The 27,852-nt window shown below is 33.8% G+C and overlaps 1 protein-coding gene across 1 annotated transcript; it reads right to left on the bottom strand.

The window, feature by feature from the left end:
* Positions 1-306: 306 nt before the first annotated feature.
* On the bottom strand, positions 307-27,852 carry LOC132550795 (importin-5-like). The gene is made up of 27 exons (XM_060214883.1): positions 27,775-27,852; positions 23,953-24,033; positions 23,565-23,757; positions 22,787-22,889; positions 22,171-22,372; positions 20,938-21,063; positions 20,593-20,713; positions 19,337-19,424; positions 19,060-19,166; positions 18,599-18,723; positions 18,078-18,167; positions 17,438-17,611; positions 17,128-17,228; positions 13,739-13,856; positions 13,207-13,290; positions 12,393-12,525; positions 11,977-12,038; positions 11,650-11,806; positions 10,070-10,242; positions 8,955-9,066; positions 8,551-8,606; positions 7,977-8,099; positions 7,567-7,641; positions 6,405-6,549; positions 5,913-6,141; positions 5,372-5,513; positions 307-4,094 (listed from the first exon to the last, which is right to left on the bottom strand). Exons 1-27 carry the CDS (start codon positions 27,850-27,852, stop codon positions 4,002-4,004), a joined length of 3,291 nt encoding a protein of 1,096 aa, XP_060070866.1. The 3' UTR covers positions 307-4,001.

The raw sequence follows: 27,852 nt of genomic DNA, 5'->3' as shown, positions 1-27,852 counted from the left end.
AACATCAACCAAGTGTTTGTTTACCTTTTATATCCAGGAACCAAGCAGTTTCTCTTGTTTTGCTATGGTACATTCAAAAGGTGCCAAACATCAACAGTAACTTGAGTGTTTAGTAACCACTATATTTAATCCTTCTAGACTTGAGTATAACAAACGTCTTTTATCATATCAGTTTTATGAAAACCACCTTTTACTACATTGATCTAACGCATATCCAAACAACCATTTAAACAGCTTTTAGTCCTCTTAAATGCTAGCCATTTCTACACATCTTGTTTAAGGTGCAGTGAAAACAGACAAAACATAAAAAGCATTGAATGACAATTTTATTGATGCTATATATAATATGCCATATGACAATACTATTCAGAATGTGATTATCAGCATCTTGCATGACAACAATCCTGTCCCATTAATCCTTAGCTACTCTTTTCGAACAACCGGACAGTCTGTTATAGACAAAACGGGACTGATTGTAAGTGAAAACAAAACCGCTTGGTACTGTATAGTTATATTTTTCACAGGCGACTGAATTCTCTACATTAATCTATTATCACAGTTTGCACAAAATCTGATACAAAGTGAAATTTCTAACAATTGCGACAAATAATGCAATATTTGTCAGGGTTTTCTAAATTGTTTCATATACTGGCCTAAATGCCATGTGTATTAAATTTAACAGGACAACAATGCACAGAATTTATGGTCTATACATGAAATGTCCTGAAATGCCTTCTTGTACCAAGGCTAATCATTTCTTTCGAAAATAATGTAAATAAAACTTACATTTTGTAGATACAAAATTAAGACAGCAATTTCAGCACTTGTGTGATCAGCTTACATCTATCAAACAGATCCCATATCACAGCTCTTTTTGCTGAAGGGAAATTGTTTTCACCCCTAATAAATTATCTGCTTTATTAAGCCTTTAATTAGCTTTGTGTTCTGGATTTTAAGTTAAAATGTCAAAATTGTTCCACAGAAAAATGTCACTACTTAAGCCATGAAATTCAATAAATAAACAAAAAAATGAGCTTTTTTTATTTTCCAGATATGAATATTGATATTGTGAATTATATGAACTTGTTTCAATACAAACACTGCCCTTTCTGCCATTATCAATGTCAAGGATAAATATTTTCAATATTACTTCTAAAAAACTGATTACTGTGACAAGGAATTTCACAATCAATATTCATAATATTATTTTCATTGAGATAAAGATTAAGATATTCATTAAACTTATTGCTGATTTGCTGTTGCCAAATAAGAAAAGAAAATATTGAAGAAATACCAAGTATGGCACGACACAACACCAAATACAATACATCAAGAAGCAAGGGAAGAAGCAAAGGAAAGAAATATCAAACGTAAAACATCTTCACAGAGAAGTATTTCTAGACAACTCCTCAGAATGGAAACTTGCATGAGCTTCCATTCAATTTTAACATAATTCAATACATAGAGATTCATAAATACTAAAGCTAGCAGGAATGTACCACACATCAACTGCAAAACAAATAAATCGGTTACCGTAATTTCCTGTATGAATTTCTTAGGTATAATATACCTAATATACCTACTGTTAGCCATCCAACATTTATCTCGGTGCACAAACTAAACAATTAATCTTGTTGGGCTTATCATGAATTCTTTGAAACATCCAGAACCAATTGCAAGACTACCAAAATTGTACTGTCGAGTAATTAAGGGGGAGACAACCAAGACTGATTATGAATGAACAAGATATATGAATGAGGTTGACTATCTTGTATATAAAAAAACTCTTCAAATAATTCATTTGGGAGATGAGTTGGGTACAAAGTAGATTTAAATATTCTAAACCAGGTGTACTGTTATATACACAAACCTACTGAAAAGCAATGATTGAAAATAATTTCCCATTCACCAGAGTTGACTTAAAATTAAGTACAGAAAAAATTCTGTAATATTTGGCATTGTTCCTTTACATTTATTTGTATTTATCAGTATCACATTTTCAAGAGATTGTTCTTGCAGATATTCTCTCAAAATATATCAATACAAAGTGATTTCCATCTTAAAGTTATAAAGATGTCAGTTTTAACAATACAAGAATGAATGTTGGAACTTACTTGGCAGCAACAGGACAAGGTTCTAAAATGTTTGTAGACTTCTACAAATATTATGCCGCCATTTGATTTGTATGCATTTTTTATGCAAACACTGGGATCATAAATTTGTGGTATTCTGCACTCATTAATATTCAAAACAGGACTACAGTGACTGCTAAAATATTAAAAGCTAGCATTCAAACTATTTATGGCCAAAAATGTCTGATGTGTAACCAATTTGAAAAGACAGTAGGATACACAAGTTCAATATTTCAGTATAAAACAAATTTACAGTAATTCAAATTGTTAAATGATTTGCTATGTTTTCCCATATCCAATAATGCAAACCTTTTTTCCAATATTTTAAGAAAAACTGTTGCAAAAAAAATGTACACTCCTAAGCCTTGGCAGTCTGGAATGACAGTAAATATCACACAACTGAAACAATGGTATTTTTCGTGATCAGAAGTTTTCAAAGCTTTGCTATTAGCCAGATTACAATAATCAAGAGATTACCAACACCACTTGGTAGACAGTATACAGACAGTAACATAATATTTAACAACATAGAAACAATCTACAAATCCAATAACAAAACAATCCTGCAACACGTAACAAAAATGGTATCATCCTCCATGTACAGAACATTCTTCCTTTAGGACACAAAATCTCAATTAGTCTTTAAGCACAACACAAGGGAGAAAATTTACGTAGATTTATAATAGGAAGCATCAGCAACCAAATTTAGTACATGTGAAGTAATGTTCTCTAAACTTTTACATCACTTCATACATTCTCGAAACTGAAGATACTGGACTGGGTTGAATTACAAATTGTTGTTCACTTAATATACAATTTACAAATTCAAAAAGTAACTATTAAAAGTGAACCACTAATTGCAAAATAAGAATTTATAGAATAATTATGAATAAAAGACCTGAAAGTTCCTTATATATTCCATATGATGCAACATTTATCTATACTTTATAATTAAACTTTCATTAACATAACAATGCTGGCTTCTCTAGACTTCTATCTGCTTCTAATCTCATGATTATCTCCTACACAAAGTGAAGAACTCCCTTTGGGATAATCTGGCTTTCATTTTGATTTCCTGAGTTCTATATTTCCAAATCTAGTACAATTTCCTTAAACCACATAAGATGTGGTTGGATGTTTCATAATTTTACAGTTTAAACTAATAAAACCTTCAGTTCTGTTGATACTCAGGTGTCCTTGCAAGTTATGATACATATAAGCTATATAACTTTCAGTACAATTCTGAAATTGATCACATCTAATTCTCAAAAAAGAATGCCTGTTCAATAGCATTGATACCTTTATCTATTACAAACATTTCATTAGAATATTTATGTCCTTTGCTTTATAGCTAAATCTTTCAACAGGTAGGAAAACTTGGCCTGGCTTAAGAAACTCATTCACAACACATAAATATCATATTGCATTCAATTTCTGTTTCTAGCAGTTCTCACACGAAATCTTCAAGCAAAATGTGGAAAGCATCGCTGGATTCAATCCTTTCCAAACATGTACTAGAAAACAGTATGCACAGTAGGGATAGTAACTTTGTCACCAATCACGCAGGTGTTTTATCCTTGGTCTTGGGCACTCATGATCTCTGAACACAGAACACAAACTTCTAATAGAAATTTGTGAGTCAAATGTTTGCTGAAAAAACACGAATGGAGATCAACTTCAGTTGTGCAGTATTTAAAGATGCTTGTAACAGCTTCCAGGAAGCACCTCCAAAAATGCTTGATATCTGCCAAAATATGAACAAGTTGGGGGCAAGTCCAAAATAGCTGACAGCAGAATTGCAGATTTGGCATTAGCTTTAATGATATCTCCACTACTGTGTATATATGTCCATAAAGGCAGGGATTGTCCTCAGCTCTGGGCAGCGTTGAGAGCATCTGATAGAGCTTGTTGCTGGTCCTGTGTCAGGAGTGGCACACACACCTGGAACAACTCCTGGTTACTCTGAAACATAACATACAATTGTTATCCTACAAGTTCAAAAAGACTAGGACAGACTAAGACTGATTAAAAATGATCTCCAGATATCAAAAAACATTATATACAGTAATCTGTATATATTGTTGAAACAAATTTGTAAGATAACTATATTACATGGGTGCACTCGGTGACTTTTAGCATCACATTACTAACACACAACACCTGTGCTTGTCTACTACACAAGACACATACCTATAATTGTCTCTCAAATGGAACACATACCTGTACTTGTTGACTACACAGATCATACACCTGTACTTGTCTCTCACACAGCAAACATTCCTGTACTTGTCTCTCACACAGCAAACGTACCTGTACTTGTCTCTCGCACAGCAAACGTACCTGTACTGGTCTCTCGCACATGAACGTACCTGTACTGGTCTCTCACACAGCAAACGTACCTGTACTTGTCTCTCACACAGCCAACGTACCTGTCCTGGTCTCTCGCACAGCAAACATACCTGTACTTGTCTCTCACACAGCAAACATACCTGTACTTGTCTCTCACACAGCAAACATACCTGTACTTGTCTCTCACACAGCAAACATACCTGTACTTGTCTCTCACACAGCAAACATACCTGTACTTTTCTCTCACATAGCAAACATACCTGTACTTGTCTTTCACACAGCAAACGTACCCGTACTGGTCTCTCACACAGCAAACATACCTGTACTTGTCTCTCACGCAGCAAACATACCTGTACTTGTCTCTCACGCAGCAAACATACCTGTACTTGTCTCTCACACAGCAAACATACCTGTACTTATCTCTCACGCAGCAAACATACCTGTACTTGTCTCTCACACAGCAAACATACCTGTACTTGTCTCTCACACAGCAAACATACCTGTACTTGTCTCTCACACAGCAAGCGTACCTGTACTTGTCTCTCACACAGCAAACGTACCTGTACTTGTCTCTCACACAGCAAACATACCTGTACTTGTCTCCCACACAGCAAACATACCTGTACTTGTCTCTCACACAGCAAACGTACCTGTACTTGTCTCTCACACAGCAAACATACCTGTACTTGTCTCTCACACAGCAAGCGTACCTGTACTTGTCTCTCACACAGCAAACATACCTGTACTTGTCTCTCACACAGCAAACGTACCTGTACTTGTCTCTCACACAGCAAACGTACCTGTACTTGTCTCTCACACAGCAAACATACCTGTAGTTGTCTCTCACACAGCAAACATACCTGTACTTGTCTCTCACACAGCAAACATACCTGTACTTGTCGGACAATGTTAAGAAGTCTCTGGAAGACCTCATCATCTGAAGACACAGCCTCTTTGTGTAGTGCTTCACCAATAATACAAATAATCTGTGGTAGATTTTTGTTGTTCTCCCCCAGTATAACAGGATGGTTTCTGTTGAAAAGAATACACAGTCTTACTTCTAAAGTTACAAAACTTACAAATAGTCCTGAGTTGTAAATGTTGTAAAGATCCATTTTCTTATATAAAACATGAATTTCTCATCAAAATTCTGTTATACAAAACACTTGTCTACAGTGCCAGGAACGTGGATAAGCAACTCTGAAGCTTCTTGGTATTCCTGGGTAGGGAGCATCGAACCATATGGTTTCATTAGATTATATACATAACAAACATTATTGAGGAGTCCTAGAAGGACAAAACAGTTGTATGGTGTAGTTCAAATTATTGTTTGGCTCTACTGTATCACATGCATGTCTTCTGTTTCCATTTCAAGATTGCATGACCAGTCAATTTCATGACATAATTTAAAACATTAGACAGTAATCTTACATTTCTATCAGATCACAGAGGTAGCCATATATATGGACAGCCTCGTCTTCATCTTCCCAAACAGGTAACCATGTCAGCCAAAATCCTAAAACCTCGTTAATGTTGATTCTGGATGAATTGTATTTGCAGATCTTGGTGACAGCAGAGATGGCATTTTCTGTTGGGTTCACGTTTTCTACAGCTCGTGAATCAGGATCTTGTATCATCTTCAGTAGTAAAGGTAAGGCCTCTACAATTAAAAGTAAATGTTGTGATTGGTAACGATCAGGAATATAATTTTCTTTGTTCAGGAATATAATTTTCTTTCGTTGAAATTCTGTGGTGAAAAGAGAATAATTCATAAAAATTAGTTCATAGCTATGATGTAGTCCGTGCATTTCCATTTATATGAATCTAATAATTGCAGAAAGATTCATTTCTTTTCAGTTCAGTTTGTGATAATCCTTCCACCAATATAAGTAAATTGAAAAAGTACTTAATACTTCAACTGACCTGCACAGGCTTGTGCATACACATTCCCCCCAAACTGTGCCATGACTCCAACGCCGTACGCTGCAGCCTGACGAACCTCAGCACTCTTTTCAGTCAGATATGTCATCATATTTTGTAGGAAATATTCCTGATATTTCACCGAATGCTGTGAAAGAAACAACTTTAAACTTAAAACCAAAAAGCCTACCATGCATATCAAATCAAAATATGATTTCTATCTTGCCAAAACTTTTAATTTTAATTTAGTAATTTACCTCTGAGTTAAAGGGAACTGAAGTCTATATATCTCTTTTTTTTAAACAAGAAACATATGTCATTAAAACTGAACCATTATATATCTAAACTTTCAAATTCAAATATACCGAGTGATATCTTCATGTACTTAGTTTAGGTGCTATAAAATCTTGGTAAATTATTACTTTTTAGCAAATTATTGCAATGATGAATTTTCTGTGCACCTAAAATATTGCTATGTAACAACATGCATTAACTGCAACTAGCATAACCATATTTTAGCACAATACTTTTGACAAAGAGAATAATAAAAATGAGATCTCAGAGGGATCTTGGTGCCCACACTTGATTGCTCTTTGAAAGCTCAACTATTCCCTTCTTTTCTCTTCTCTGTTTTGCTCATAATGATTAGAAATTTGGACATTCCTTTGCAGAAACAGCAATGATAATCTTTACTTGCCAAATCCAAAATGCTTGCCTGGAAGCCATTTTGCTTCTTCTGATCAGTCCCAAAATCCAACAGGCACAAGTAGAGACCAAACAGAACTTACAATGGAAATGTAAGAGAGATTCATTCTGTATTTTTCAAGAAATAGCGATAACAAACTATTAAAGTCGAAACCTGAGACGGCCGTCTATAGGCAAGTTTGTTTTTCTGATCAGTCTCAAAATCTTATGGACACAACTAAGGACCAAGGGGAACCTATATATGAAATTTGAGAAAGATCCATCCAGTACTTCTCAAGAAATAGCGATAACAAAAATTGTTTACGGACGGAAGGACAGAAGGACAGACGGACAACAGACCACAGATATAGGGCAACTTGAATAGCCCACCATCTGATGATGTTGGTGGGCTAGAAAACACTACAATGTTATTGCTAAATATACATATAAACATCTATAGTATACAGTTTTGTGTTCTTACCGCCCCGCAATGTTCAATGACATCATCCCAGATACACAAGCCCCACTGTTTGTCCGGCCATGGTCGCTCTGCCCCCTGTAATAAAATACATGGCGGTGATCTTTTAAGTCAGAAATAAACAGTTGGATTTCTCAAAGATTAATTAGTTAAACAATATTTTTTTCCCTGTCTACAGTGGACTGAACCAGTATTAAACTGACAAATATAACTTTTACCATAATGAGTAATGACCTGAGCAAAAGCAGTATAAGGGTAAGTAAACTTCTGCAGGTATTTTAATGTTTTGTAAGTATCCTCTAATACACATTCGTCACAAAATTTTTCTGCTAATGACAGTCTTCCCTAAAACAATGGGAAAACAACTCATTGTTTTCAGGAAAGCTCTTAAATAAATGAAATAAATAACTTACCAGTAGTCGGACAAAGTAGCCCATCAGCTGTTCAAAGATGGGAAGGAATTCCTCTTTGTGTGTGCCAAATAGGGCATGAATGATATCAGCAATCTTACTTAGGATGTACACATCTTCGTCATCCTATACAGGCAAAAAAATCATCAAATGATTATAGTCAAATATGTCGTATGTGACCTCTGAAGGGAGGCAATAACTAAGATCACGTATGACAGGTGGTCTTGTAATGCAGTTTCAGTAAAAAACATTGACAAAAAGAATCAATCTTACAAGTCTCACTGTCATCCAATTATAACAATCTTCTCTTTATAGATTTTGTTAGTGCTATCAAATTTTAGCAGGATATCAATTCTGAACACATAAGCACAAAGATGAATTTGTGTACTTGCTTCAGTAAATTAACAACATACAGAAACTGCAAAAAGCATGATGTGTTTAGTACAAAAACCCCAAGATAGCCTGCCAAATATGTACAATTTACCATTCATTGAGAGCAAAACACTTCTGGTAGCTTTAGATGCTTTAAACATGGTCAGTGGAATTAAATCTAATTATCATTTTTTCAAAAACAAACCTCATCCATAAGTTCATCTTCCACATCTTCATCATAATCTTCATCACCTCTTTTAGCTACAATCATTCAATGTAAAATGTTTAATATCAGTTCCAAATTATCTGTAATGATGTAAATCTAATTCTCATCATCACTATTCAAAAATATTCGAGACTTTTAACAAACCTGAGAATGATAGAAATACAAGTAAAATTCATCATAACAGATGTGAACCAGATGTTACATGTGAAATAGTGACAGATATATTGGTATAGTTTTTTCTTAGATTACATTTGGACACAAAATGTTGACAAAGTAGAGGAAAAAAACAAGATGTCACCACAACTTTTGAGTCAGTCTAGAATCTGCAAACCATAACTTAATGTAGGATGCTTTACGAAAGATTGTGTTTTGGTCAATCTTACCTTGTCGCTCATCTTGTTTCTTGAAGTGTTCCTGTAATTGTTTATCTACAAGCTGTGTCAATAAATTAAGGTTTTCCATTGTTAAACATCCTTTTCCAAGTTTTTCGATGCACTGAAATAACAAAAAGAGTGCTTATGAACCTTTTTTTTTTAATATTTACAAAAACATTTACCATAAAATTAGAGACTAAATGTACTATTAACTTTCATAATACTTACTATACAATTAATGGTTAAATATACCATTAAAATGTTTATATATTACCATACCTTTAGTGACTTAATGTACTATTAACTTTATAATATTTACTATACAATTAGTGATAAAAAAAACCCCATTTCAATCATATTTCCCATACCTTTGGTGACTTAATGTACTATTAACTTTATAATATTTACTACATGATTAGCCGCTAAACATACTATTTACTTTTATGATATTTACTATACCTTTACTGACTTAATATACTATTAACATCATATTTAACATACAGTACACTATAATTAGTGTTGAATTGCATAAAAATGTGCAATTTGCCTCCGTTATTTATCTTAACTTCTACTCTTGTTTAAATATGTCTAACTCAACCAACGATTATCTGGAGATAAGAGATGGTATTTAGTACAGTATCATTGCCAGCGCAAATTTTTAAAGATTTTTTTTTATTCGATCCACATATCAGCCGGACTGGAATATAAGTTGTACCCTTTCTTATGATTAGGTAACCATTATGTTGACCAAAGTTTGTTTAGTTTTCAATACTTTTTTACAAATACACTGACATTTCACATACCTGAAGTTAAAGGTATTGATTAATGAGAAAAGGTTGCTTGAAGATTTCAATCTTTTCAATCCTTGTTACCTGAATATGGGTTAATGCATTTTCTTTTCAGAAAGTTTTTTCGCTTAAAGAGAAATGTTGAAGTGGGATGGGCCAGGTGAGCTAATGAGCAGAAACATTACCCTACTGAATATCTAACCAAAAAACACTGCAGATCATTTGACAAAATCATGAAAATATTATGTTTCTCTGCTCTGACCATGTCACTCCTGTGTAACTATGTTTTTGGTTGCATACACAAGTCATATGTATGTTTAAATATATTCCTGATACCTTTGCCAGCGAGTTCATGTGTTCAGGCAGCACAGACTGTTCTGGTTCAATCTCAATGGCCTTCAGCAAGTGTGGACAAATGTATTGCCACATCTCTGCTACATACTGTTCACCACGAATCTTGGCACAGTCTATTAGAAATGGTAGGCTTTCTGATGCTGCTATTCGTATATCTGTATAACAAATATTTAAGATTATTTAAAAAGATGCAAACACATAAAAACATATTGCTACTATGCAGGAAAAAGTAACTGTCATTTAATTAAACATAATATTTCAACGGCCATGACAATGCCAAAACTGTTGACATATACCGAGATCAGAAGCAGACTGGGAGAGTTTTAGACTGTCCAATATATATCTGTATACCATACTTAGTGAAAACATCTGTCAATTATGAAAGATCATCAATAATTAAAAAAGATTTTTGAATTACACTTGCAATCAACCCAAGGTTTTCCATAAGAGCCGGTCGCCGGCCAATTTGACCGGCTACTTTGATCATTTGGCCGCCTACACCAATCCAGTTCCGTAATAATGTTCCGTACATGACTACACATACACAGCAGGCCAGCCTCTTACTTACACTACACAGCCTACTACTAAAAAAATTATGGAAAACCCTGCAACCATAACTTAAGATTGGAAACAATTTGTGTATACAGATAATAACAGTAACAAGACAAATGGAGGAACAAAAAAACACCTACTTTCTCAGAATATAGGGTGAAAACATTTGCCAACAAATTTTGATATCTGAAAAATATGTCCTGCCATCATCTTTCTACCATAAAAACCCACGTAATGTCAGTAGTTTTTTTTTGGAGAAAGTAAATAATCAAAGTTGTGGGGTGCACACATTACGTAGCTTTGGGATTTTCAAGGGTTTTTTTCCCCCCAAGGAAAAATCGAAATAAGCATTGACACATTAGTATGCTGTGTGTGGATTGGGACTGATCATTTGACTATGGATTCATTTAATTATTTATTAATATTATCATACATCGTCTAATGATAAAGAGGGATGAGTCTTTGCACAATTATCATACCAAAGTGTGTAATGAAATGCTGTTCATCTGATGAAAATACACATATGCATGTCTACCATACATTTCATGAGATTCTATTCCATGCTCCATATACCAAATAATAAATAATTTCAAGTTTTGGACTTCGGAAATTTTTTGTACCATTTTCGGCATCAAAAAGCACCTGCATACATTATGTTGGTTTTTGTAGTAATCCTTAGCTAATCAATAACAAGATTGATTAACCTATTGATTTCACTTTACAATAATAGATGAAAACTGACGTAAAGTGTCATAATACCATGATTATACCATGCCTGGTACCAAAGTTACCCACATTTTTTTCCTTTTTTAACAGTTTTATCAAAATTCAAACAATTATATGTACTTTTTCATTTTTTCTACAATAAGACAATCCCATACTTTGAGATGAGGTTATGTGATGGGTCACTGGATTTATCACAAACAAATTAGGATAACTGCACAGAAACTGGTAAAACAATCAGTAACAATTCTGACAAGCACATCCTCCACTTAATGAATCAAACTTACCATCATGAAAATAAAATTTAAGTAGAGGCACCATAATTTTGACAACTTGTTCTGCATACTCGGCGAAGGCTTCTTTGAGCTCTCTTGCATAACATACTAACATCTGGCAAGCAGTGGCTTTTTCCTCTAGTCCTGCTGTACGTATACCAAAACTTTGCTGAAAAAAATACAGATGCGTATCTACTTATTCCTGTTATATGACTACTAAAACATTGCAATATCTTCAATGTAAGAAATATCATCTACTTTTTTTCTGTTTTATAATGATTAAAACAGTGCAATATCTTCAAATATAAAAACATATTAAGTATAGAAGTTTCTTCTTACCTGGTCACCGACAGTGACAAATTGCCAGTCCTGATCATTGTACATTTCTTTCATCTCTTCACCTGAAGGAAAAAAACAACTTATATCCATATCTGTACATATAAATACACATAAAATTTTAAAGAAAAATCAACACAAAATTTCCATACTCAAGGTTAAATCAAAGTGATACAAAAATCTCCAATAATAAATTTTAGCATGGACATAATCATCTATATTGTTAATGCATCAAATAGTAGATGTCCATGAAATGCACATAACACAAGTCCATATTTTCTTTTGAAACCCAGATGTGACACAACAGTGAACTCTCAAGGACCTCATTCAAAAAAGTGGTATAAATACAAGCTTTGAAAGAAGGAAAGGCAGTGCATTCAATTAAAGCAATTCCATATGGATGATATCACCAAACTTACTTTCTAGGAGTGCAACTTCTGGCTTCAAGGATGCTGCTTTGAGAACTGGACCAATGACTAGAGGCAGATACTGCTGGAATTCTTTTCCCAAAATTTTACACATCCTTGCCCATGCAGAAATCATGTAAGAAATCTGGAATTGAAAAAGTATTTAATTCTAAAATATACAGTATGAACAAAAAAGTAATCACTTATTACAGCAAAGTATCTGGACATCAAAAATCACACATGTGAAGCGAGGATTCATTCAGTTTATACTAATTTTAACAGGACTTGGTGAGTTGATACTTTGGGACACGATCAATGAGATTTACTTAGCAGCAACTTAAATGTATCAGTAAAATTTATGAATTCCATATTTATTACATAAAGACAGTGCTCTGATACTTTTTGCAAAGTTCACTTTAACAACATTGATGGCCTGAATAACATAACACAAAATATAAACCCAATGACTCTGCTACCTTTCTGATACGTAAGATCACAGGCTATTCGAATATGACAGAAATCTATTCATCAACTACATATCTTTAATATTTCCCTTCTACATCAATTTTTTAATCTCATAATTACCACTGATGATTTTCAAATTATTAACATATACATGACATCACCAAAATTTGTTATACAGTAAAACTGTTCCACATAGAGACTTACTTTGTGAGACGGTCTTTAAATATTGTAAATCAATAGCAAATTTGACTTTAAAATTGTATAGAAAACCTCTTGTTTTACTAATCAACTGGGAGATATATTAGAGTGCACAACTGGAGTATACTCAGAGATACATGAAGTAAAATATAGAAATCATTACCTGTGGGTCATCGTCAGCCAGATCTTCTTGTTCTGTCTGTGACTTCAGCAACAACTGCATCACCTCACTGCAGTCTTGAAGGAACTACAACAAGATATAATGTTATCAACACATGTACCTGTTCTATACATTTAAATATCTGGTTTTCATTTTGTGAGTGACCTTGACCCCAAGAAATACAAATACAGAATAATATCAAACCAGGCCTTTGTATCAGGTTTGTTTTGCTTGGGTGGGGATGGAACATATTTCAGTGATAACACTTTAGTGGTTACAATTCACATACCGTAAATTTGCGGGTATATTGCGCAAGTAGGTTTTTGGGTCAGATTAAAAAAAAAAAAATAGTGTATATATTCAAAATAATTATTGATTACTGCGGTGGAAAGCACAATGAGTGTGACCCTCACACATTTAATTATCTTATGTAAAAAAATTTATGCAGGTGCCCGACTTATCAAGAATTATAATATAAGGGAAATGAAAATTGTGTGTCATCCACACATGAGAAAGGAAGACTTGTAATTCTTACCTTTTCTTTGCCGACAGCAAGGCCTATCAAACTTATACACTCAATTGTCTTCCCTCGGAGAAGTCGCAGCTCTGTCTGGTTGGCTTGCTGTACTATGTACTTCAACGATGGCATAAATCTGTTGGGAAAACAAATGGCAAGTTATCAATAGAGCCACATTTCAAAACAATGCATGAATATTTACTTAATTTTACTTCCTTAAATGGATAAGAGTTTTTTGTTTCCTTCAAATACAGCAAACAAATCTTCTGGCTTTTATCAGCTTATGTCCTCTGAGTAACACACCAACATATTTTGTTTAAACTAAATGTCTCAACAGAAATTTAGATAGGAAAAATGTTTAAAATGCTACAGAGATATAAATTTTTTTTCCTTAAAAATCATTTATACATGTACATAGATGCCCTAGATTTTTAAAGTTCAGTGGGGTAAATCCAGTACTTCTTCAGAAATATCAAACACAAAATTGTGTAAGGACAGATGAAGTATTAGTCAGGAATAGCAGTATGAACTGCCACCATCTCACAATGGCAATATAAAATAGCTGAATACATTTTTTTTATCTAAAATAAAATTGAATAAACCACATGTGAAAAAAGAGTTTCTGTGCCTCATCCAGTTTAATGACATTTGCTTATGACAGATCCAGTCAAATACAAAACAATAGTGGCATAGCTTTAAAGAGTTTTTCTCGTTTGAGAATATTTATAGAAAGTTCTTAATTTCCCGCAATGGACGTGAAAATGTATGGGGCCACCTGCCCGGTCATGTGGGTTTCCCTCAAGATACTCGATTTTCCGTCCACAGTAAGATCTTTTGCATGCTTATATCCGGGCCAACAAGAGTGATTTATATCAGCCGACAGCTTGTTTTGCAATTGTTGTAAAATAAATAAAGTTTATATTTTATTACCCTTGATGTTAACTTCATTATCAAGTTGTGACAGAATTTATTTCTATTTGTTAGCTTTCATATATATTGACTCTAGATCCCTCATCCTTTCTAAGAACTATTTTGTCAAAGGACTAATAACAAGTTTGTGATGAACACATAGTTATATATTGCTAAATTTTTAATTCCTCATTTTGGGGTCAGATACTATCTAGCAATGAAGTGTAATCATAAGATTTCACATCTTCATATTTGCAAATTACATCACTCCCCAAAATCAGTACTTCAAAAACTTCAGAACTGGATTTACCAGGTTCATACTGGAAGATGTAATGATGTTACAATCTGATTACCAATTTCATTACAAAGGTTAAAACATCTTAAATATGTGTGGGACAAGCCTTTGTCAACTTAAAACTCCTGTTGCCCAACAAAAAGCAATAATAATCAGCGTTTTGCAATCTGTGCAGCAGGGACTCAAAATTTTCAGTATGTAACTGAATTTTATAAACCATAATACCGTTCGTAGGAAACAAAATCATGCGGCTGCAAAATTAATAGCTATGAAAGGAATTCGCCTCAGTGTTTATTATTGTACAGCATAACACTTTAAATCTGATGTTTTTAAAATAGAAATGGGGTCAGATACTATCTAGCAATGAAATGTCATCACCAAGATGCACCTTCATATTTGCAAGTTACATCATTCCCCAACTTAAAAGATGATATGTACCTTTAATTCAAAGATATACATCAGTTTATTGAAATTTTGAGCTTCTTCACCTAAATGATGTAATATTACATGCACTATTTTTCAGTTATGCATTTAAACCATATCTCTAGTACCATTTAGTACAGGTATATTTAGTGTATGATAGCAGAATATTGAAAGAGTACATACCTTCAGACTACAACACATGGACAATGCAATGTTACATTGGCTGTGAATTTTTGTAATCCAGAGAGACTGACTCATTAAAGTCTAATTTAGTTTGATAAAAATCCTTGAAAAGATAGTCAACAGTGTGATATCACTGAATGAGTAAATATGTTTCTATGACCAGTGACCTTGAAATCTTGAAACACAAATTCTTGACCTTTGGGAATTACATTTTTATCCAAATTCTCCCGAGAAACTATGTGGCTAAACAACAAGATATATTCAGAATGGAAATAAGGACCTAGATGACATATATAGTTGTACTATACCCAAATATTTAACTTTTCTCAAATTATAAAGTACCTTTCGTTTAAACTGTAAAGGGAGGAAGATTGATGATGTTTCCATATGATAGCAGAATATAGTAATACAAATATTTCATCATTTCTAATTGGGGTCAGATACTATCTAGCAATAAGGTGTCATCATAAAGGTACACCTTCATATTTGCAGTAAACATCATTCCCCTGCAAGTGAGTTGTTATGTAATGTATATAGATTGATATCATATTTGATTGAAAATTGATTATTCAACTTTCAGCAAAATCAATGAACACCCTTTTTTATGATTATTTATAATGCCCTTCAATTCATATGCCACCAGACTTAATAACAAAATGGTCATGGTCCCTTTTCTGCGTCAGAATGTCTCAATAACAGTATGTGTAAAGTTCCCTGTATATTACCAGACCTCAAAATTTTCCCACTCTCTCTCTGTTTGAATTTCAAGATGTTTTCATCAGAAAAGTCTGTATGTACAAACCCCTTATACTGTGTACTGTGCAACATTACAAAACATCTGCTGTAACTGTTTATATTTCAGTATATTCATTGCAGTACAGTTTATCATAGTAAATACTTTACACACTCATGAACATATAGAAAAATGAGATCATTTTGACATCCACTGTAAGCTTACCTTTAGCCTAGATGTATGAAATCATTTATATTTTGCCACAATATCATTTGTGGCCCTTTAAAGAATTAACAGGCAGCTCATTATTCATGGGACTGAGATTCATGATGTTTCCATATGATAGCAGAATATAGTAATACAAATATTTTATCATTGCAAACTAACGGATTTTTAATTGGGGTCAGATACTATCTAGCAATAAGGTATCATCATAAAGGTACACCTTCATATTTGCAGTAAACATCATTCCCCTGCAAGCATACATTATCTGGTGAGCTGTTTCATAATGTATTTAAATCAATATCATATTTGACTGAAAATTTATTAATCAGCTTTCAGCAAAATCAATGAATACCCTTATTTATGATTATTTATAATGCCCTTCAATTCGTATGCCACCAGACTTAATAACAAAATGGTTATGGTCCCTTTTCTGCTTCAGAATATCTTTATAACAATATGTGTAAAACTTCCCTGCAGATTACCAGACCTCAAAATTTTCCCACTTTCTCTCTCTTTGAATCTCGAGATATTTTCATCAAACAAGTCTGTATGTACAAACCCCTTATTGTGCAACATTACAAAAAGAATTATCAAACAGCTCATTTTCATGAAGCTGAGCTGTATAGAATATTTTCTTACCTGTCATAATACTGTTCAAACTTTTCTTCAGCAGTGTCAGCCACAGACGCCAGCGTCGTGACAACTTGTTCTAAAACCATTTTTGTTCCTTTCTCCATTAACTGTAATGGGAAACATGAACAAATAACCAGTCATTTATTGTTCTTATTGATTAAAGTACTGATGACCTATAAAAACCCAGGGATCAATTATCTTACATATTCCAAAATAATCTGTGGACCTTGTTATCCAAATTAATGGCAAATGTCACATTCCACGTAAGAAACACTAAGAAATTGAAATTTTTCCCTCCTTCACTCAACATACCCACCTCTTTGAATTTGCTGACCAGAACTTGTTCCAACTTGAGTATGATCACATCCAGGTACTGAACAAGGATAGTTTTAGGGCAATCTTCGCTGAAATTTACCAAGGCTGCAGCGCCATGTGCCTGTACTCGAGGGTGGGCGTCATCATCCATAACCATCAGAAGGGAGGGTACAACCTAAAAATTTTCAATAAAATTACCAATTCTGATTGAGAATAAGTGATTTCCATAGTCCAATGTATCAAGTCAACAGTAAAACCAATCATTGCCTGAGGAGGTTTTTATAATAAACATACTCTGGAAATAAAAATTGACCAACTGAACTGAAATAGCTAGAACTGAACAAACAAATGAATAATCATCTCCCAGACTTGTTTCATGACACTTCTGCTAAAACTTGATGTTCTGCTTTTGGCACAAATGTCCGAATTTACACATGCTTAAAAATAACCATTCATAGTAACCTATTTCTGACAAGTTGTAGAATGCATACTATTCAACTTAATGATGTGTGATGCCTTTCTACAAAATTTTAAGATAAAAAAACATATTTTTCTTAAACAATCATGTTCTCTCATAATAAAGCAGAAAGTTCCGATTCATATGCCATTCATAATATACATAGTATGGTTCAAAGGCTTACCTTTTCATGAAACTTTTTCTGTAAAATCGGACCAAAATCTGTTGAGATTTGTCCTATGGCATTACATGCAGCATACCGGACTCGTGGATGCTAGGAAAAACAAACAAGAATATCAAGGGAATAAAGCTTTTGATCAAACCAGAACTGACACTAAACAGGTAATTCCGTTGTCATAAAAAGTGATCTTTTAATTTAATCATAAGTAATTAATCCTTCAATTATAACTTTGTTATGAATTAGAAAACTTCCTTAATCAAAGTTCCATGAGACACTTTTGGGCTATTTCCCAAAAAGACTCCATGCTAAAATGAAATAAATTATCAATATTTACAGATGAAATCACACTCTGTTTCAAATTTGAATCAGCACAAATGGCAACTTCAAGAAGTTTACTTAAAATTTAGTATTTATATTTTAAGTCCAAACTCCATGCAAAAATGTGTTTTCAGGTCAATTTGACCACAGGATATGAGAGCTGGTTTCTTGTAGGACAATTTCTGGTGGCAGATCTGTGTACTTACCGGATCCTTGAGAAATGGTAAGATGGCCTCTACAACATTGCCTAACATAATCTCCATCTGTTGGTGACATCCCTCCCCACAGGCAGATATAGCCATTAAAGCAGCATGTCGGTACCGCCAGTCATCTACAAATTCAAAATTAAATCAATTTAATTTCATTCAATCTACTACAATTTAGATACCAAATTCTCAGTTAAAAATCACTTTAAAAAGTATTTTTGAATATAACTGTTTGGAAATATGTTTTTAATGATTGTAGCCACAAAAGACACAAGACCAACAAGAATCAAGAAAATATCAGTAATAAGCTCATAATGAACATTTTCAATTCAAATCATTAGATGTTTATGGACAATGGACAGCACTGGGTCGACTAAAGTGACCTTCTAATTCTTAAAATGTATTACTTCTATGTTTTTGGCTTGAAAGGACAGTTTGACAAATGTATTGAGAAAACATACTGTTCTGCAACATCTGTGGAATATTCGCAAGAATGTGGGGCAGAGTTGTCTTCCCTCCAAGAGCACAGGCAAGACGGTCTAATGCACTCTCTGCAGAGATGGCATTGCTGTGGGGAAAACAAACATTTGCTTCTGATTTCAATTTCATAGACTTTGAGATTTCAACATCTGATACCTCTAGCACTGTTGCAAAGTGCTGGAAAGGGTGGAACTGCAATATGATACAGCTGCATTAATCATCATTATGTATACAAAAGAAATTATGACAATAATTTACCTTTCAGTATCTTCTTCTTCGGGTTCATCTTGTAAAGCCCAGTCAGCTTCTTCCTCCAAATCGACCATCAAAGCCAGAATCTGGGGCACTGCAATATCAAACAAAACTTTCTTTAACACACTTAGTTAAACATTAGTCCAGGTGGGTTGCCAAAGAAAACTTATAGCTCCAGTCACACAAACACAACCCACAGCAATGGATCATTCTGTGTAAGCACATGTCATTTCGCAGAAAAGTTATGAAAAATCTAAAAATTTACTTTCAGTAAAATCATGGTTGAATAGAAAAGGAGATTATTTTCATTTTAGTAACTTTTACTCCTGGTCATAGTCCGATAACAATAAAGCTCTCCTACAAAATGTAAATATTTCTTATACTCAACAAAATCATTTTTTTTTTCAATTGTAAAATTAAGTTTTTTTAAAGGTGCAGAAACTTTACTGTGTTGAACATGAATGACGTTGTGGTATAAAAATTTTGATGGCAATATCACAAGTATTTTCAATGATATCCTACAATATGTTTCCCATTGAAAAAGGAAACTTTTACATCAAGTAGGTAAATTAAAACTGAAATGTAAAATGCATCCAGTACATAAATCTTAATTGAAATACACAGTAAAATACTACAACAGTGACATAGCTAAACAAAAATTTGCAACTTATAAAAATGTGGTTGTGAAATAAATATGAGATTAGACACTTTCTAGCACTAACACATTTTTAATGGAGTTTGCAACATAAATCACACACAATCTCTTGATACAACTTGATGACATAATATCTCAAATCAGCAGACACATTCATTTCTTATAATTTTTTTTTGTACATGTGTGTGTGTGTGTTTTTAAAACAAGAATGATGTGTTCATCAGATGAGCCAGAAAAAACTCCTGATGAAGTCAACCAAAGAAACTTTTTGAAGTATAAAAATACCATCTGGAAACATTAAGCAGAAAATGGAGGTCACAGCAGCCTGTTTCTTAACCCGGAGTGGATTTCACCTGAAGGGGATTTTTTAAAGCGACCTTTGATGGCTATAGGACCTATATTCACCGAGATAAACAAAATGTTTAAATGCCATTGACAGGACTGGAGAAGAAAGCTCTTACTGATTCACTGCTATCTAACACCCTGTTCCGTGGAATTCATAACAGGAGGGCTGCAATTATGCAAGCGATATAAGGAATTTTAACTAATGAGGTGATGTTTGTTTGTTCTAAGAGTGTCTGGTCTCTTTAAAGTTAGTAAAACATACCAAGCAAGGACATAAACTTGCTGAACTTGCGAACCATAGCTGGGGCAGTTTCCGATAAGGTAACTATAGCTTCCATTCCGAGTTGTCTCCAAGAATCATCCAGGTTAGCATCAGACACAATCTGGAAACATACATGAAATATAGTATGTGATATTGTACCATCAAGATATCACTACCTTGTACAAGCTACTAAAGAAGTTTAGACAAAATTGAATGAACCGTCTGAAATTGGACCTCAACTGACCTTTGTCATCTTTAACACTTGATCTTAATTTGTGGCTTTTGTCAGCTTTTATTTTACAATTCCAATTTCTTTTTATTTTATCCACCAGATTAGTTACTTACCTTAAGACAGAATGGAATAATGTTATCCAGCTGACTGCGTAGGTACTTGGGGATAGTTTCTGCTAATTCAATCAAACACTTCAGCAAGCTGTCATCTTCTTGTGCATTGACACTGTCAACCATTGCCTGAATGAACAAATAGAATATTGAACATATCTTTTCATGTTAAAATTGTTATACAACTGATTGTATCATAATTTATGACACACCATCTGATCAGATCTGCGAGATTGTTAGTATAGTTATCATGTATACAGTCCAAACTTATTATCTTGAACTCAGCAGTATCATTGGAAAACTTGAGATAAACAAATATTTAATTTAGTTTGAATATTTTGTGTAAAGTTAGGCAAGAATTAACAAAATGCTTCAAATCAAACAGGGTCTTTGAGTTACAAGAGTTCGAGATAACTGGATTGAACTGTATATTTAAGATATATGCAGAATGTAATAAAACTTTGCTACAAAGGTGGCTGGAGTTTATATAACTTTCTTGAATTTTTCACCAAAACAACTTAAATAGTAATCTTGCAGATCAACACAAAAATTTTTAAAAATTCAAAACTGGAAATGCTACATTTACATTTAAAGCAGTTTGTTTGTCTGCTAGATTCATTGCCCTATGAATAGCCAGGGCCATTTTGAGCTAAGACCTCCTTGCAGTAACTGGTGGGTGCCTCTTAGAACAAGACATGGGAGGCATGTTATCCAGAACAATAAAAGTAAAGTGATTTTCCCAAGGACAAAAACACACCAGTACAATTCAATCGATTTCTCATCTTTCTGAGAAACACAAATCACTAAAGGAAGGGCGCCTAGCCAAGAACCTTGACCACCACCAGAGACTTTGCTGGTCAACCCCCTATTGACCGAGCTATCAAGGCCACTTAAAGCAGTTGACTTGTGTAACATCTACCAACTCTTATATTAAATGCAAACCAGCACCAAGCAAATCTTTTGTTTTCACCAGTTACACTAATGGAATGTCAGCTGATTCACATTGAGAGGTTATCAAGTTAACACTGCATGTATTGAGAATCAACTCTGTTACTATGTTATTTCTTAGAATTATCTACAACTTACAAATATTATTTCATTGTCCTTTCTTAAGCCCATTGTAAAAAGTCAGGTTAAGAGTTAGCTACCTGGGTTTTTTATAGAATAAAGTACAATTTGTAATAAATTTTCCCAAGACTCGATCATTATGTAATGGGGCAGCATTCCATCAATCACCTGTAAAATGGCAGGCAGCAAGTCTCTAAAGTGTGCCAAAATCGACTGTTGTTTATCATTGGCTACAAGAAATGCTGTAGTGGCCTTGACTGCCTCAAATCTAACTTGTGGATGGTCCGTGTCATTTAAATTAGCGTTCAACATCTGTTTGATCACATCCAGGTAGTGGTTCTGTTGATTACCAAATATACCAGGCACATTCCTAAAATCAGACACACATATCCATTTAAAATACTCATTACCAATATCTAATGTTACTTTGAAAATTCTGTACTCAATTTCTACATTTTACAACTCAAAACTTCCTTCGCAGATAAGTTAGTCTTTCAATCTTTCATAAATACTTTGAAATGATCAATTTCCATTGCTATTAAATCCATAAAATAGAAGTGTTCAGGTTGAAAATAAAGTTATCTGTTAATTGGTATCATGGATAAATTTTAACAAGTCATATGTTTACAAATATACCTCTCATTGCATCCTCTCTTTATATTAATGTCCGATATATTGCATGCATTACTTATAAAGTATAATTACATATCATGCAACACTGCAATAAAATTTTGTAATTCAAATTTACATAAAAATATTTGTCATCAAGACTCAATCAGCTTACGTAAAAATATGCAAGGCACTCTCTCGGAGTCCAGAATCTTCATGACTTGCACATTCAAAAAGAAACTTCAATATTTCTGGCCATGTCACATTTTCATCATCATCTGTAAACACAAAATCAAAGCTATCACAATGTAAGTGTTGATCCAAGAAATCCAGTTCATTACAATTTGAAAACTTTCATGAGTTACTGAGAAATGTAGCAGACCTGAGTGGTATTGAAAAAAAAATACACTTTAAAGTCTAAATTTCATAATAATTGAATTCAAACAACATCTTTGGGGACTCCTAAACCCATTTTGGTCTCACTGTAAAAGTGTTTTTAAATGACTCAAAACTATTGATGACCGATTATAAAATTTTACACTAACTGATGTGTATGCAAACTTTACTTTGATATATATAATTCCATCTTACACTGGCAGACAGTAAATTCTAAAACATCATAAATCCAAAAGAACAAACAGAAATCTATAATACAAAAAATCCTGATATAACACATTCTAACTAAAATACGTTTTTAATGTTTAAAAAAATACTAAACAGAAAAGCACTTTGATTTCTAATTCTATGGAAGATTTTCAACATTTTTTTCATACAATTTGATGAACCGGTAAACAGAGGATCAGTTTAATACATATCTTGACTTTTCCAATGTCAAAATAATGGTTATAAGCAAAATCACCAATCTGCTCTAAAAAAATAAACATGGACAAGTAAAATTTCTAAATATTTAAACCAAACAACTGCCATCATAACTATGGAAAGTGAATAAATACCGATCATATTTCTAGCGAGCTCTGCAGTAGCATCACAGACTTTCCGCCTGACAGGGGGAGTTAACTCTTCTCTAATGGCAATCATCATCTGTTCTTTAATTGTTGCCTTCATTTCATCTGATAAGCTGGGCCAGCATTCTTCAAAACTGCATGAAAACAGTCGCCGCAGCAGTACTGCAGACATTGTTCTGGTCTACAAAACAAGTTGAATTTTAATTAAATACTGTGGCAAATGTGTGACCAAGCAGTTACTTTTATCAAAGTCGTTAAAAAAAAACCACAAGTAAACAATTATTTCAGTAAACCAATTCAGTGTTTCATTTTTATATCCTCTTGCTATATTTTTAAAACATCACTATCTTAATATCTAATTTTTAGGCTGACATACCTCAATAGAGCCATTACTGTTCTTCATAGACTGTACCAAGAAAGGTATCTTTGTTGCTGCTGGAATCTTGTCATAATTTTCCTGCAATATAGTTAACAACAAGTATACAATTATTATAATTCAATATCTTAACAGATACAAATGAGTCAGTCTGACTTACTCTATAACTGAGTTTCAAACTATGAACTTACAAGTTCCAGACTATTATTTGGATGAAAAATTTTGACTCATTTCAGAGATTTCATGTCATACAAATGTTATAGCAGGGTAAACTTCATGCTAAAAGATATTTACCATTACATCCAACTTATCAATAATTAATTGATTATTCAAGCTCTTTTTTGCACTGCAGGTATAGGGTGCAACCCCTGGAATTGTGTCTGCTGTCTCCAGTGCCCACTACAATCCTAACTTGGCAATGGAATAAGAGCCCATCATCTTTCTTCCTGTGTATTTTTTCTCCAAGTACTTCACTTGGAAAAAATTAACTTTTTGCCTCACTATTAAGCATATGATCAAGTGAGGAATGTTACGGGCTCTGTGTCCAGAAGTGATGATCTGTGTTCAGTTCAAAATGAATATGTGATTATTAAGGACTGTTCAGTCCATTTTCACTGTAAGATATACACCACTAAATATATATGCCACTAAAAATGTGTACTTTAGCGATAGTGACCACATCATCATGTGGACATCTTAAGGATCTAAGGACATAAAACCTATACCTGAATCAATAAACCTGATATGGTTACCAGTCCCTGACAATGGCCATCATCTGTACCAACAAATTTTCAGTTTGGTAAATTATTTAAAATCACCATCTGCTTTATATAGTTTTATTTAAGTCTTGAATTCCTTCCTGTTTCCTTCCCTATCTGCTTTCTTTCTCTCTTCCTCTCTCTAGCCATCTGCCTTCTTTCTCTCCTCTATCTAACCATTTTCTATCATAATCTGTCTCTTCTCTCCTTTTTTCTTATATGTATGTATGTATGTAGGTATGTAAGGGCGTGTGTGTGTGAACTTCTTTGTGTACATACAATGAAAAAATGCAAAAAATAAAATAAATAAAAAAAAAAAAAAAAAAAAACCTATACCTAACCACAGGTACTTATTCTGACTTTCAATACACTCAAGTGTATTGTCTAGGTGTATTGTCTTGGTTCCTAACTCGGTCCATCTTAAGGACATAAAACCTTAACCTAACCACAGGTACTCACTCTTGACTTTCAATACACTCAAGCCTAGGTTCCTAAATTCATCAGCCAAGAGAAATGACAGAGTTGAGAAACTAATGATTATGTTAATAAATGTTTGAATTGTTTCTTAGATATTTTCATCTTGACCTTGCGTTTGTAATCATCTATTTTTTTTTTATTCTATGGACAGTTGATACATGTAGTTCTGTGCTCATGGTGTTGTAAATACATAGTCGATAAGTAATTACAGTTTTTTGGTTAATATTTAGTACTTGCACTATTGTTTTTGTTTGTTTACTGTTGTCAAGATGTTTTCACAATGGAAGCATCATGATTTTCTAGGGTGTTATGAAGGAAGACTGAATGTTCAATTTTCATGAAGAAAGCAAATTGACACCAGAAAGTTCTAAATACCACGAATTGTAAAAGTGTAAAAGAAGGTTTAAGTGGCCGTAGAGTTCTAGTCAAGCCTACTTTGGTTGTTCACTACATTACAGTTCTGTCGTATGTAGTGAGTATTTTAAAATCATTAATTCTATGTGGAACAAATGATAACATATGATCAATTCTGCAATTTTTTCTCATTCTTGCTGAACAGATGAGTTTAATCACCCGACACAAAGGCAGGGTTTTCCATAATTTTGTTAGTAGTAGGCTGTGTAGTGAAAGTAGGAGGCTGGCCTGTCTTGTACGTGTAGTCGTGTACGGAACATTATTACGGAACTGGATTGGTGTAGGCGGCCAAATGATCAAAGTAGCCGGTCAAATTGGCCAGCGACCGGCTATTATAGAAAACCCTGCAAAGGTGCATCAGTAAACATCACTGACCATTTTGCAGGTTCAGTTTTCGTGTCATGTTGAAAAGGTCAAAACATGCTGAGTTTGCCTTAAAGAAAATATAGAACCAGAAGCTACAAAGAATGGAAAGAGAATTTATTGATTGTTTTCTTTGATGATTATGAAGAATCTAGATAAAACTAGGTATTTATCTAATAATGTTACATACACAATTTACATCAAATATGTTTTGGTTGGAAACAGAAGCTTGAAGTGAAATTAAAAGGACCGCCATAGAACAATGTGTCTTGACATGAGATTAAACAGGTATAAATTGGAATTCAATGTACCTATCTTTGACCACCTTAGTTTTTTCACATGTTATATAAAATAGCAGAAAAAGATTCTTAAAGGAAAGAGAATTTAAGTTTTCAATTAGGATTTTGTGGACCCATAAAATGCATTCTGCCCATAACATACATTGTGATTAAATGTCTAAACGTCCTGAGAAAGACTGCCAAACTAACTGAAAGTCAGACAGTCATCTGTCCAGGGAGTACTGGGTTTTCCATAAGAGCCGGTTGCCGGCCAATTTGACCGTCTACTTTGATCATTTGGCCACCTACACCAATCCAGTTCCATAATAATGTTCCGTACACGAGTACATGTACACGGCAGGCCAGCCTCCTACTTTCACTACACAGCCTACTAACAAAATTATGGAAAACCCTGGAGTATCTTGATACATAGTGAATCATACGGCAGGCCAGCCTCCTACTTTCACTACACAGCCTACTACTAACAAAATTATGGAAAACCCTGGAGTATCTTGATACATAGTGAATCATATACTAAAGAAATAATAATTTATTTGTCCATTCAGACCTGCCTTCATTACGTTTAAGTTAGTAATCCTGAATACATCAGTGCTCCGACAGATGGGACAAATACCTAGGACCTATCTATAAAACTTACCAAGCAAAGTATCCAGGTGAAAATGTAATTTTTGAGACATCAATTGAAATGTTACTTAAGATTGTGACATAAGAAATTAAAACCTGTATTCAAGTTCATATTTTTACCGTCTGCAACTACAAGGGTAAGTTAAAGTAAATAGAATTACTCTTAGCTGAAACATTTTTATGGGCCTACTGGTCTTCTCAGTTATGTCAAACTCAAAGAGGCCTTTTATTAGAAGGGAGAAATACTCCTATATTTTTATAATCATTCAAATAGTAAGGCCACAGGTGCTTTATACAGAGTATATTGGTATATATTGGCGATGTCTGGTCTTAAGTAAAATAGGTATCCAACTGGATCTAACGCTTAAGCATGCATATGGCGTGCCTTGAGAATTGAGGGATGGGGAGGGACGGCATGGGAGAAATATTGCCCACGTGGTGTTCATTTCATCGATATCCGATTATTTTCAGACAGACGGATGATATTGAATAACGATGTCAATATGCTATGGAAGACATTACATCATATCCCACGTTTTTACAGATAACCGCTCTCAGTATTTATCTGTGGGTGGGAAACAACCAAAATTTGCCCGAAATGTGGTGATCCTGTCAAAGGCAGTTGCTGTCAGAGTCGTACGAAATATTCGATTTATTAAAAAGTAAATATCCTTATTAAGCATTTACATACCACAGTAATCTAATAACAATGTTCTTCACTCTAAAATAAGGAGCGGAACGCAGCAAAGTCAAATTTAGACATAGAATGAATGGAACATGGCGGAAGTTCTGAAACACGTGTTCCGCCGACAATTTTTCGTGGTTTCAAGTCCATAAAATCCTTGGTTAAATGACAACAGGAGAAATTACCAAATGATTGTTTTTACCTCTGATTGTGTCCTGACATCATTATCCGTGCTCATCAAACTCTCTAAGAGAGCTTCGAACTGTGCCTGGTCAGCCAT

This window comes from Ylistrum balloti, unplaced genomic scaffold (assembly GCF_031769215.1).
Source record: "Ylistrum balloti isolate Yb309-2 unplaced genomic scaffold, AGI_CSIRO_Ybal_v1 Utg370150, whole genome shotgun sequence".
NCBI lineage: Eukaryota > Metazoa > Mollusca > Bivalvia > Pectinida > Pectinidae > Ylistrum > Ylistrum balloti.
Note: the sequence above shows the minus strand (reverse complement) of the source record. Positions and strands in the feature narration are given on the sequence as shown.

What these genes read in the sequence shown, in the direction of transcription:
- LOC132550795 (XM_060214883.1), bottom strand. Translation starts at nt 27,852, where the DNA reads ATGGCTGACCAGGCACAGTTCGAAGCTCTCTTAGAGAGTTTGATGAGC. An exon ending in TGCTGCCTGCCATTTTACAG is followed by an intron (nt 21,064 to 22,170) that starts GTGATTGATGGA and finishes TTGTTCATTCAG; the next exon opens with GCAATGGTTGACAGTGTCAA. An exon ending in TAAATTTTATTTTCATGATG is followed by an intron (nt 10,243 to 11,649) that starts GTAAGTTTGATT and finishes TTTGTTATACAG; the next exon opens with ATATACGAATAGCAGCATCA.